This window comes from Electrophorus electricus, chromosome 12, assembly GCF_041902795.1.
Source record: "Electrophorus electricus isolate QZ-2024a chromosome 12, ASM4190279v1, whole genome shotgun sequence".
NCBI classification, from domain to species: domain Eukaryota; kingdom Metazoa; phylum Chordata; class Actinopteri; order Gymnotiformes; family Gymnotidae; genus Electrophorus; species Electrophorus electricus.
In genome coordinates, this window is record NC_137508.1 from 12,369,410 (window position 1) to 12,381,882 (window position 12,473).

At 53.0% G+C, this 12,473-nt stretch overlaps 1 protein-coding gene across 3 annotated transcripts in view; it reads left to right on the forward strand.

The window, feature by feature from the left end:
• thada (THADA armadillo repeat containing) overlaps positions 1 to 12,226 on the forward strand; it is a 49,212-nt gene extending 36,986 nt beyond the window's left edge. For 2 of the 3 annotated variants that reach the window (XM_035531387.2, XM_081724345.1), the window contains 7 exons: positions 1,741 to 2,144; positions 3,772 to 3,896; positions 5,398 to 5,470; positions 5,889 to 6,048; positions 6,262 to 6,384; positions 11,033 to 11,202; positions 11,464 to 12,226. In XM_035531387.2, the coding sequence (XP_035387280.2) occupies positions 1,741 to 2,144; positions 3,772 to 3,896; positions 5,398 to 5,470; positions 5,889 to 6,048; positions 6,262 to 6,384; positions 11,033 to 11,202; positions 11,464 to 11,766 (1,358 nt within the window). In that variant the 3' untranslated portion in view covers positions 11,767 to 12,226. The remainder of the gene's footprint in view (positions 1 to 1,740; positions 2,145 to 3,771; positions 3,897 to 5,397; positions 5,471 to 5,888; positions 6,049 to 6,261; positions 6,385 to 11,032; positions 11,203 to 11,463) is intronic. The other variant, XM_081724344.1, reaches the window with a different exon arrangement.
• The last annotated feature ends 247 nt before the right edge of the window (positions 12,227 to 12,473 follow it).

The following is a 12,473-nucleotide window of genomic DNA, read 5'->3' on the forward strand; positions in this document are numbered from 1 at the left end:
CAAGGTTTATCGGGATGTTTGTCTTGTGTTACACTTTGTTTGGCCAATTAACTGTTGAGGGCTCAAGATTCTTGGCTTTATTTACACAGAATGAGTTATTCCCTCTGTTTGTTGGCAATGCGCATTTCTGTCACACGCTCTCTCACACACACACACACACACACACACAACCCCACCAGAAGGTGCTCATCAGGGGAGGGTTCCTCTATGAGAAAGTAGTATTCTTCTTCCCCACCACATGTGCTGCACATCAACTTCAGCTGCCTCTGGTTTGGTTTTCACAGCTTGTGTGTGTGTGTGTGTGTGTGTGTGTGTGTGTGTTGGTGCTGGGTATTTCTCAGGTGGTGGTACTACAGAAACACTGCTGCTGAACATAAACATCTGTTGTACACTGAATTTGTAGTGCACACATGCACCTTCTTTTCTACTCTCTATGTGTATCTCAAGTACACGCAGTCCTCATGCTCTCTTGTTAGTGCAGTGGCAGGAGATGTAGAGGGGAGTCGAATGGCATGTGAAGGACTATTGCTGTTCTCAACGGGATGAAAAGGAGGACCAGGAGATCCAGCGGTTGGGGACCCAGGGGCTGGGGTGCTGGTTCAGACCCTCACCTTGCTGATGACCTCAGCCCTGGGCTTCCGTTGCCCTCCTCATTCGGTAGACGAGCATTGGTGGTCGGTTAGACCACAGCTTTCACTATAAGTCAGCCTGAGGTGGGTGGGTGAGTGGGTGTATGTGTATGGGTGGGGTGGCGGGGCAATGTGTGTGTGTGAACAGGAGAGAGAGAATCCGCTGCATTCTTAGGAAACTCATTTTTGAGCCTCCCTCCCTCCCCCAACATACACAAGCTGTTTTCAGGCACTGCTTTTATTTCCTAAACAATCATTGCTGTAGTGCTCCATTTCCTCAAAGCTCACAGGCAGTTATATATTAATAAATGCCACAGTGCGCGCTCTCTCTCTCTCGCTCTCTCTCTCTCCTTCCCCCCCGTGTGTATTTGGAATGGGTTGAAGGGTGAGAATGCTGTGCTAGTCCTAATGACTTCAGGCTGGGCTCTCTAGGGTTCTTTTAAATTAATTTCAGTCATCTCTTGCTCTGCAGTCCTTTGTGTGCTTAGTTGCGCATGTGGGGTGCGTTTAAAGGAGGCATTTTGTGGCTTTAAGCTCGACTGTCTGTCCTTGGGAGCGTGTGAGGGGAACATGCTCGTGTTGGTATGAGCATGAGCATGAGTCATCGTTTGGAAAGTGAAATGAAAGTCTGGATTTGAGGCTTTTGTGTTTGTTTTTGAGATTTTTGTGGCGGCAGCCCGAGGAGCCAAGTGGCATTTCTGCCTGGAACCGTTGCGTTGGGCCCAGCCATGCACATCCCTGTGGTTTATGGGTAGTGTTGGTCCTATAGCTGCAGCAAAGGACGTGCTGTGAGTGCACCCAAATGTCCGTGTGCTTAGAGGAGCATTGGGGAGGGTTTGTGCTGTAGTTAATCTCTGGTCTGGTAATGCAAGGAATTGTAATGGCTCTTCAAAAGAATAAGAACTTTACAACCCATGTATCTACATGTTCCCAGAGTGCTTTCAGCTGTACAGGTGTGAAGTACCAACATTTAATGTTGTTCGTAATCTTCGTAACTGTAATGTGCGTCTATAGTGCAATGTAAAATAATCACTGGTTTGCTCATTAAGGTTTTTTCACTTTCTGGGCCTGATGGAGAATGTGGACCATTCTGTTGTGCCTTCCCCTTCAGACTGTCAGCTGAAGAACCTACGGATGGAGACGCTGGCTATCCTGCTGGATTCTGAGTTCATGGGCCCCCGTGGCTCTGAGGAGGTGCACCACCTGGGCCCTGGGGCCCCGCAGTACCTGCTGAGCCTGAGCCGCCTAGCGACCAGCATTGCCACGGAGACGGCCGGCCTGTGGGCGGGCCTCGGTACGGACAGGGACGGGGCACAAGCAGACCTCCTGAGGCGCATGCTGGAATGTCCGCATTACGAGGTGCGGCAGCTCGTCCTGGAGCGCCTCCTGGAGAGGCTTGAGGCAGACCAGGAGAGCACGCAGCGCACCGACCCCTGGCCTCTGCTCTCCGACCTCAGCACGGCCACATTAACCTCCTTGGCTTTGCACGAGCCTCATCCCACATGCCTGGCCAAGGTAAGAGGGTGTGCGGCCTTTAAGTAAAATGCATAGCTATGAAGTTAAAGCCTACACAAAGGTGGATTAGGTACCTGCTGTCAAAGTCCATCTTGCAGACTATCATATGGTCTGTAATTCGGTGTTGTACGGCCTCACATGTGGCACCAAGGATGCTGTCGGCTTGTTCTGGCTGGCTCCCATTGGTTCTATAATCCCTAACATGAAACTATAATCCTTTTACGTGAAACATCTTTCCTAGTTAGTTCATCAGCTTTGCATGGGATGATTCCAGATGCTTATCTTCCTGCGCCCGACCCAACACACACACACACACACACACACACACACACACACACACACACGATTAACAGGGTGACGGTAAACATTGGCCCTGCGACAAGCTCTAGCCTGAAAGCAGCTCACAGCGGCAGTGCACAGAGCACTGGATACTCAGTGCAGTTTCCACTCTGCACAGACTCCGCACAAATGCATACATGCATGCAAGCTCACATGTACGCATGCGTGCACGTGTACACACACACACACACACACACACACTTTTGGCAGTAGCATGAGGGGAGCAAGCTGTTTTGCAGAAAGGGGTTGTGTTTCAGTTCCTCATAAACACTCAGTCAACCATCACTGCTGTTTAGCCATTCCCATCGTTAAGCCCCATTCAGACGCAGCGGGACGTCGCGAGGAGTGTGCGTGTACAGACATGTGCATACCTGCATATACACGGTGTGGGTTTGCACGTGTGCGCGTGTATGCGTGCATGCGTGTGTCATTACTGGCCAGCCGTCAGTGCATTAAAAGTGTTGCTGTGAAGCTGCACTTGCACGCTCTGGTTACTTCCTTTCTGTATCGAGCCTTGTGCGCCACTAAAGCATTCTGGGAAGCAAACCGAGGGGAAGAGGAGCATGATTCCTGGCTTCTTTGGGGTGGGGTAGGGGTAGGTCTCACATGTTCTCGAGTGAGAGGTTTAATGGCGTGGCTCTCCGCCACAGTAGAGCAGCACCTTTCTGCCTCGAGCCATGCTCACTATACACCCTCAAATTTCTACACGCTCTGCAGGAAATGTGCATGTGCATGTACGTCGTTTTGTATGTGTGTGTGTGTGTGTGTGTGTGGGAGGTGTGTGTGTGTGTGTGTGTGCAGCAGCTGTGGGGCTCTGCAGTAAGATGTTTGAAATATAATCAGGAGCAGAAAGGCGTATAAAGAGCCCCAGTCTGCTCCGGCCGCCAGTAAAAGTCTCTTCTTTAGGGTTCCAGTAAGAGGCTGGCACGCCCACCGGGTCATCGCCAGCCGGATCTGGGCAAGGAAGACCTGGTCCTGCCGAGGGGCTCAGGCCGGACCCATAAACGGCTTTCTCCTCAAAGGCACCCCGCCTCTCCAGGTCGGACGGGGAGCCGGGCCAGCCAGACCTGAAGCAGATGTGCTTGCGGAAAGATCTGGGTGGTGGGGGTGGGGGACGGAACAGGAAGACCTCGCCGGTTTTGTGACAGAAATCTGCAAACAGATGGGTTACAGAGAGAGGGAGTGAGAGAGAGAGGGAGCAGGCAGTTTAGCCTCTGCAGATAACTTTTTGTAACTCGTTTCTGCATGCTCCTCTCTCTCTCTCTCTCTCTCTCTCTCTCTCTCTCAGGTTCTGCACGTCCTCTCTGTCCTCCCGTTGCCCTGTCTCTTGCCGTGGTGTGACGGGGCCACTCCTCTGGCCAACGAAGAGGCCCTGGAAAATCTCCTCTCCGTGGCCGAGACCTCCCCGCACAGGTGGGCCGCCCCCACGGCTCCATGCTCATGTCCCTCCAGATCCGTTAAAAGCACGTCATTCCCCACCATGCTACCAGCCGTGCCAGCGCAGCCCCAGCCCGAGTGCCTCCCGTTCCGGACAGGCCTGCTCAGCAGTTTCATGCGGGGTGCCCCCGCTTTTAAGCTCTCGCCACACCCCACAAAAAAAGGGGGCGAAGAGATTTTCCATCGTCCTGTGGCCCGCTTCCCGACGTCTGCGGGGGAACCCGATCCCGATGAACAGCGGAGGCCGTGTCCGCGGGCGCGACCCCAGCGGCGGCCAGGAGGTTGCTCGCTGCGCGGAGGGAGGCAGGGCTGATCCCCAGCAAAGTGCAGTGTTCTCAGATGTGGGCTGCGACCATGAAAGGGACCACACATGCCTGTAGCAAACATCTGCACACCCCTACCCTCCACACACCCATTCATACTTCACAAAGGGCATGCAGGATATTCGTTTTCACCCGCTGCAGACTTACGGCTACCTACGGGGATGTGTGTCTGCGTTGCCGTGTGGGTGTGCCCCTGTGTTGGTACAGGGGGAGGGTGTGTGTGTGTGTGTTCTGTGGGTGTGTGCTGTGCGTGTCGTGTGCATTACCACATGAATGCTTGTGGCGCTTGCCTCCGCTCGCTTGGGTCCATGTGCCTCACACTGGTGCGAGCCTTATTGGGAAGGTGCTCGTCTGGGCGCGCACAGGCATGCGTGGGCGTGTATGAACCTGCGGCTCAGGGTCGTGCACCTGGCGACAGGTGTGAGTGCTTCACCATACGTGGCTGAAGGGGCCTCCAGCCTGGATTACACACGCCGTCCCATTTCAGGCCCACATGAATACACACCCGGCAGCGTCGGATTACAAAGGGGCCGCGGAAACCAGTCCGTCCCTTCACCTGGTCAATGGTTCGTTTGCTTCGGTGGAGATTAGTGCTGAGACGTGGTTCGGGACGTATTGTCCTCCTCGCCGACATGACGCCCGTGTGGCGGAGTGCAGCAGTTGCTCTGTGATCAGGCAGTATCATAAAATCTGCTCTGTGCGCGTGTGTGTGAGAAAGATTGTGTAATGGTGTGGCACTTGTCCTTTGACTCACGTTTGCTGTTGGAGGCGTTGCGTAATCGCACATTTGCTGGGCGCACGCGCCGTGGTCCACCTGTTTGCTGCTGGGCCTGCAGAAAAGAAATGGCAGCACCACAAAGGCCTGCTTGTGACAGCACTGAACAGCCCTGCTGCTTTCAACAAGCTTGCTGCTGCACTGTGGGCGTGTGTGAGAGCTGCACACGCGTGTGTGTGTGTGTGTGTGTGTGTGTGTGTGTGTGTGTGTGTGTGTGTGTGTGTGTGTGTGTGTGTGTGTGTGTCGCTGTGCATGTTGGTGTTTGTGCTACCAACCTTTGCATTGCACAGTAGAGTCGCTTGCATATATGTGCGTGGGATTATTCGAAGCAGAAGATTGTTGTGCACGTGCTTCATGAGCCCGTGTATGTGTATTTCAGCTTGGAACTGCACTGTGCTGCCCTCACCTTGGCCTCTCGACTGATGGTGCATCTGGCAGAGAAGAAGCAGCAGGTAAGATGAGTCTGCAACTGCATGCAAAGGCACTGGACGCAAGATCCAGCTAGCCCACACGCGTGACCTTCAGAGTCCTGCCACACCATGCTAAGCTCAGAGGAGGCTCAACATTCCTGGTGCAGGCAGACCTCCTGCTCGGCGCGCCGTCCGCTGCCCCGTCTGTATGGCACGCGTGTCTGGGGTCGGGAACGGCCCGTGGAAAGATCGTTCGGCAGGGTTTCGTGAGCGCTTTATTGAGGGCTGCTTGCGTCGTTTGTAAGTCACTGAGATGTTTGTGAATTGCCATTAGGTGATTAGCTGCTTGGTGTGAGATGAGGTGGGGTGCTTGGCTCCCTCTGCCGCGACGGTGAAATGCCAGTGACTCACAGTAGCGAGGCTGCGTCTGACGTTCAGAACGCGCTGCGTTTGCCTGCAGGAGGGGCTGGGTGGCACTGTGGTGGGGTGTGCGGGCAGCTGGGGGGCGCTGGTGACCCAGTGCTGCGGCGAGGAGCAGCCAACGGAGGTCAGGCTGACCGCTGCAGAGGTGCTGGTCAAAGCCACGCCCACTCTGCTGACCTCTCCAGCAGCGCCCCTAGGTAAGTGCTTCGTGCAGGCTGCCGTGTGTGTGTGTGTGTGTGTGTGTGTGTGTGTGTTCGTTAAGAATGGAAATGAGAAGAGTGTGTAAGTGCTTTGTCCGGGCTGCCGTGTGTGTGTGTGTGTGTGTGTGTGTGTGTGTGTGTGTGTGTGTGTGTGTGTGTGTGTGTGTGTGTGTGTGTGTGTGTGTGTGTGTGTGTGTGTGTGTGTGTCAGGTATGGCACAGACCCTGGTGCTGTGGCGGAGTCTGTTCACATTACTGCAGGACGAGGACCAGGATGTGAGAGACAAGGCTGCCGACTTCGTCTGTTACACACCAGCACACCTCCTCAGCACAGGTATGCACACAGAGCTGACGGACTGGACAGGGTCACATGACTGCCTGTCTGCCGCCCCCGTGGAACATGGAGCTGTGTTCACGCGGTCGTTTTACACCGGTCTGTCGGTCTGACCCAGATATGGCAAATTGCACTGCGAACTGTGTTGAATGGTTTTAGGGTTTTGGATGGGTGTGGGTGGGTTTCTATTTACGACCTCTGACTGAGCAAAAGGACGGGTGTGCCGGAGAGGAGGAGACCCAGCACACTCCAGACCTTTGAAATGGAGGTGTGAGAGTTGACGAGGCCTCTTTAAATCAGTCACATCAAACTGGTCACTGCTGTCATGTCTGGCCAAGGCCTGATAAGCAACTTCACACACCCATGGGTGTGTGTGTGGGGGGGGTGTTGGCCAGAGGGTGCATGCTCTAAGGAAAGCGCTCCCTTTCAAAGACCTTAGATGTTATCCTCAACTTCCTCTCTCAATACTGCCTCAAACATGGCCGTGTTTTAAAGCAGTGTTTAAACCCTGTGTAGCGTGTTGTCCTGAAGGGTCAGATTCTTCCTTTTCCTACCACACTGTGACACCTGACCTCTACGGCCAGATCAAATCAAATGCAACCCTCTCTCCCCACTACAGTGTTTTAATACGAGTCAGGCAGGAAACCCGAGCCCCTCTCTACCAATTGCCTGCCGCTTGGCTCTTGGCGTGGGGGAGAGGGCCATGTGCAAATGTCATTAGGCGGGAACCAGACGGGAGTCTTGGACAGCGAGGCCACCGTGCTCGAGCTCATCGGCGCGGCCGAGAGAGCCATTCCTTCCCCTGCTACGTCTGGGTTCCGTTCTGGTCCCTTCGCTGTACTTGCACGTCGCCTACATCAAAACCGGGGGGGGGAGGGTCGAGGGTGTAAGTTACGCCGTCTTGGCCTCCAGAGACACCTTTCATTTCAGCTCCCTAGAGCAGAGCGCACGAACTGTCGGCCATGACGATCGACGCCTCGATGGCGACGTGTTGCGGATCTGAACTCCCGAACCCACGGCCTGGACGTGAGCACCTCCACTGTTCCGCGGCGCTGGCCGGCTCTAGTTAAATGCTCCAGTAATTGCCAGGTCAGCAGATCGAGAGCGCAGTTATTCCTGCAGTAATGCGTAAACACGAAAGCTGTTTTCCCATCAATACGTCCAAGTTCAACATTTGAGCGCAGCGTGTCAGAAGTGGATTTGCAGGAGTTTCAGCATGTGCTGCTTGCATTACCCCGTCCATGTTGTTCTTGGCTGACCTGCTCGGATTTTAAGAACATTTTTACATTTACAGACACCATCAAACAAGCGAGGCAGCTAATGTCTTAGCAAAAACATCGTCTGTGTAATGTCTAGGACTACTGCAACCTGGTTCATTCTAGCAAATTCCCAAGAACAAACCTGGATTAAAACGAGTCTGCTTGTCTCAACAGTTCATTCAGTCATCGGCAATTCATCCATTCATCAGAATGTAAGTGGCCATTTTTGCCAGGCCCTGGACCGAAGCAGTAAGGTTTTCATACATTTGTTCTAAAATGGTGCTCAGAAGAACCTCATGAATGCTGGACTGGGAACACTGGTTCCTTTTATCTTTGTCAAGTCTGTTTCCCTCCAGGGGACAAACCTTACGCAAATGGACATACCGCTCTCCCTAGGCAGGTGAAGGCATTAACTGTCTAGCAGAGGTCTTAGTTTTTGCAATAATGTGTCAGATAATGGCTGTAACACACACACACACACACACACACCCCCGCCCCTGAGTGCCTGTCAGATGGTGGAATCTGATTTGTCTTATCTGTGTCTACTCTTTCTGTTTTAAGTAACAGGAAGTAGGATGAATTGTCTGTCTATTTTGTCCTAAGACTGTGCGGGACTGATGTTACACACCTAGCCCTCATTTGGAAGTGCATGCACAGAGCACAGAACACACTCATGTTTCATGTGTTTCTACAGCTTACAGCTGCACATTCTACACTAGGTAACACCAAGTGTTTTAATAGACGTATAGCGCACATCTTACATCCATGTGTGAAACGTGCCGTACTAAACAACCTGAATGCTCTGCGTCGCCTCCAGAAAAGAGCAGAGCACCCACACACCTCTTGCTCCCGTTCGTCTCTGGAGGAAGTCGGAACTATAAAGGGTGACGTGGTGTTTTCTCACCTTGATACCACTGTGTTTCACACCAGCACTTCCTGCCCCAAGTCGCGCGTTGTTTCCAAGCTGTGAGTGAGCGGCGAGTGCGCGAGCGCGCACGCTGGACCCACTAACACTCTCGCCTTCACGCCGACAGGCTTTGCACCAGCTCTAGATAAAATGACTGCAGTGCTTGGTGAGACAGCACGCCGGGGCATTTGGGATCCTGTCCGTTAGACACACGATAGCGGCAGAAGTGGAGAAAGAGAACGGGAACGATCCTGCTTGCGCCGTCTCCTTCCTGTTCACCACTAAAGCGGTGAAGCAGCCAGGGCGGCTGTGGACGTTTTGCACGGGGGGGAAAATTTTCCCAACCTGGCTCGCACCACCAGAGCCCCTCTCCAGACCACGGGCATCTCCGATTTCAGGGCCTTGACCACCCCCCGAGCACGCACCGACCGCCCGACCGTCCCACACGCAGACACCCGACACTAGGCCAGCTGCACGGCCTCGCATCCCGGATCCACCGCACACCGAAGCCCCTCGTTACTCCACTGTTTTTTTTTGGTTTTTTTTAATTAGTTCCAGTCCCGCGACTCCAGTAGATCGATTACGGGAACAAGGCTCCGGGCTCTTGGGTGCGCTCTGGAGGCCCGGGCGGGGCTTGTCGAGGGAGGCCTGGCCGCGGCGGGTGAAACGCTTCGGAAGCCAGTTCGCACCGCGAAGCCCGTGTGCAAAACCAAGACCCTCATTCACACACTCATCGAATTTAAATCTAACAAAAAAATATGATTAGTTCTTATTAAACATGGTTTTAGGCTTTGATGACTGTTTATACGTGTGGTATTGTTTGATTCGTCAGTGATGCACGTTATACATGTCATACTCTCTACTGTCTTGGTTCTATACTGTCATGTGATGCTGTTTTATATGACTATGGCAAAGGCCAAGTTTAGGACTTTCACATACTTTGGGTTTTTTTTTTTGGGGGGGGGGGTCTGGTCCACTTCCTCTTTACATATGAAGTTCAACTTTAGGTCATGACATCCTTGCAATAGTGCCATGGTCACGTTTCTTCCGCGTGCAAGCAAGCGGCAACTCCCCAGAAAACGTCCGTGTCCTGTACAGCACGGGCCGTGCGTAGAAGACGCGCAGGAACGCGGGGGCGTTGCGCAAGCCGAGGAGAGGTTGGGAAATCGCCTCAGCGGCAGATGAAGACACAGAGAAAGGGAGCGAAGTGGAAAGCAGCTTGAGTTTCCTCTCTCATGCCTTCAGCGTGTGGGTGCTGGGGTGCCAGCAACCGGCTCAGGCAGTGCCAACACGTTACTTTCGAGAAAAGCAACCCCCCCCCCCCCCCCCCCCCCCCCCCCGTCACTCGGCTTCGGCTCATTTTAGTCACCTTGTAGCGTACAATCACACAATCCCAGGCTTTTTGCATGTTCTCAGCACGCACCCCCACTCCCGCTCGGGTTCTGGAAGGAAAGGCGATACACACACACACACACACACACACACACACACACGCACACGCGTGCGCGCACACACACGCTGAGCCACGGAGCTTTCCCAGAATGCTCGACGGGGGAGGGTGTCACGGCCGTTAAGGTGTCGCTTTGCTCTCCTCCAGCGAGGGCGGCTTTTGACTGGCGGCTGCTGGTGCCTGTCGACTGGGGAAGTTGCCGGAGTAATTTAGACGTTGGCTTCAGGGGAGGGAACGGAGAAGGGAAGCCAGAAAGCAAAACAAACTCGCTGTGACTCACTCTCACGTTGCCACAGAGAAGGCTTTGAAGAACGAGCAACCGGGGTCATTAAAGTCAGGACTTGACAGGGATTTGACTACTGCCTTAGGTGGGTGTTGCTGTTGCCCACCCCCTCAACCCCTCAAACACACACACACACACACACACACACACACACACACACACACACACATTTTTTCAGTCTGGACTCCTCTCACTTCCTGTCTCGTCGTTTTTTGCCTGAGCTTCCCGGAGCCGCCGTCCATTCGCGAGCCAGCTCTCGGCCGGCCTCCGCGTTTGTTTTGTGCAAGTGTGCGTCGTTCTCACTACATTCCTTTCCGACCTCCACAGTTATTGGACACACACTCTAAAACACACTCTGGCTGTCCATCTAATGCCCTGGCAGATTGCAGACTGAGAGCAGTTCAGACTGCAGGACTCCAAGTCCTATGCAGACCGACGGATTAATCCTCCAGCCAGCCTGCAGCTCTGCTCTGATGTATGTGGATAGGGTCCGTTTTCAAACGTTTTAGCCTGATGATCCAAGATCCGCAGCCATTTTCCAGTGTGCTGGTATTCGACACACCTGAGTGCAGTAATCATTGGCTTTACCTGACTCCAACATAACTGTGGAATACTGGATTGGAATACTTTGTCCCAGATGACGTCTTTTGAAAATACTTTAGCAGTAGGTTCAGAGAAAGTTTAGCACCTGACTTTTAAGCTCAGTGATCGGCCATAACGAGCTGTTCTGTTCGTGCCCCTTTCTGCAGAGGTTGCCACAGGACCAGTCTCTTCCCCTATCGCCCTGGAGATGGGGGTGGGGATTCTGTGCCAGCTGTTCCAGGTGTGGGACCAGGTGGCCATTGGCATGACAACCCTGACCAAGTGGCTGCTGGGCAACGACCGGGAGGAGCCCGGCAGCGAGGACACACCCGTGCTGGTAAGGGCATCGTGATGGTACAGTGCGTGATGGAATGCCATCATACTTCCGAGGAGAATGTAGGCCACGGGAACCTTATCTGCAAAGCCGCAGCGTGGCTGCTGGATTTGGTTTCAGCCAAGCGAGAGCACGTCAGTTCAGCCGCTTGAAGGCCAATGCAATTTGAAACTGAGTGGCAACGAGGACCCGCCACCGCACTGACCGTTTGCTGGTAACGTTCCCGACGTCTCTAATCTCTGCTCCTCCCTCCACCTCCAACAGGACTTGGAGTTCCTCTTCGAGAAGGGGGACCTGAATCTGTGGGTGGAGCCTCTGCAGTGGGCACGCCTCTTGCACCAGCACTTGCTCACCCTGTCTGTGGCGCCGGGCTCGCCCGCCCCATGCCAGGCGGAGGTGAAGCATCTTTCCACCGCAGCGGATAGCCACGCCTGTGCGGTGCAGCGCGCGATGGACGCCCTCCCCGCTCTGCCCCAGTTCACTGCCACCACAGAGTACACCAAGCTCACCCTGCTGAGCGAGCGGGCCAAGCTGGCTCAGAGCGCGCTAGCGGTGTTTAAGCGCTGAACGGATTGCAGAAAAAGACCAGACACCTATCAGGCCCTCTCTTACCTTAAAAGACATTTTTAATAACTGAATGGACTTAAAGGCAGTTTTATGGTTTCTTTTTTTATTATTTTTTATTTTTATTTGTTTTTGTTTTTTTACTTTTAGTGGAAATGGATGTAAAGTTTTAAGGTATTTTAAACTCTCTTGAAGTTCTCACAGTGAGTTTAGGAGATTTTAGTCTGTGTTTGCCACCTGTCATCCACACCCATATAACTGTCTATAAATATTATGCTTATTTAATTATGTCCTGCCCTACCCTTTAAGATGAACCCAGGTCAGGACTGTAAACTTTGTTTTAGTATATTAAGAATTTATTTTAAAGGTGTAGATGATCGTTCTAAATGTGCTTCGTTGACAAGTGAGGCATGACAAACTTTTTTTTTTTTTTTTTTTAATGAAAATAAAAAGTTAGTTTTAACCCACTTGTTTGCCTGTGCCATAACGTGCGTATGTTTGGATGATGGTGTGTTTGGGAGGGTGAGGAGAGAGGTAGCGTGCACGTCTCTTAAAGATGAACCTCGCCGTCCTTTCTCGTATGAAGGGGTGGACGGAAGCGAAGAGGGAAGCGCTATGCTTTCTTTTCGAAAGAATAAGACTGATGGACTAAGAACAGATTTGGTGGCTGTGTTGCAAAAAATCTAAACTGACCAAGAAACCTGAACTTG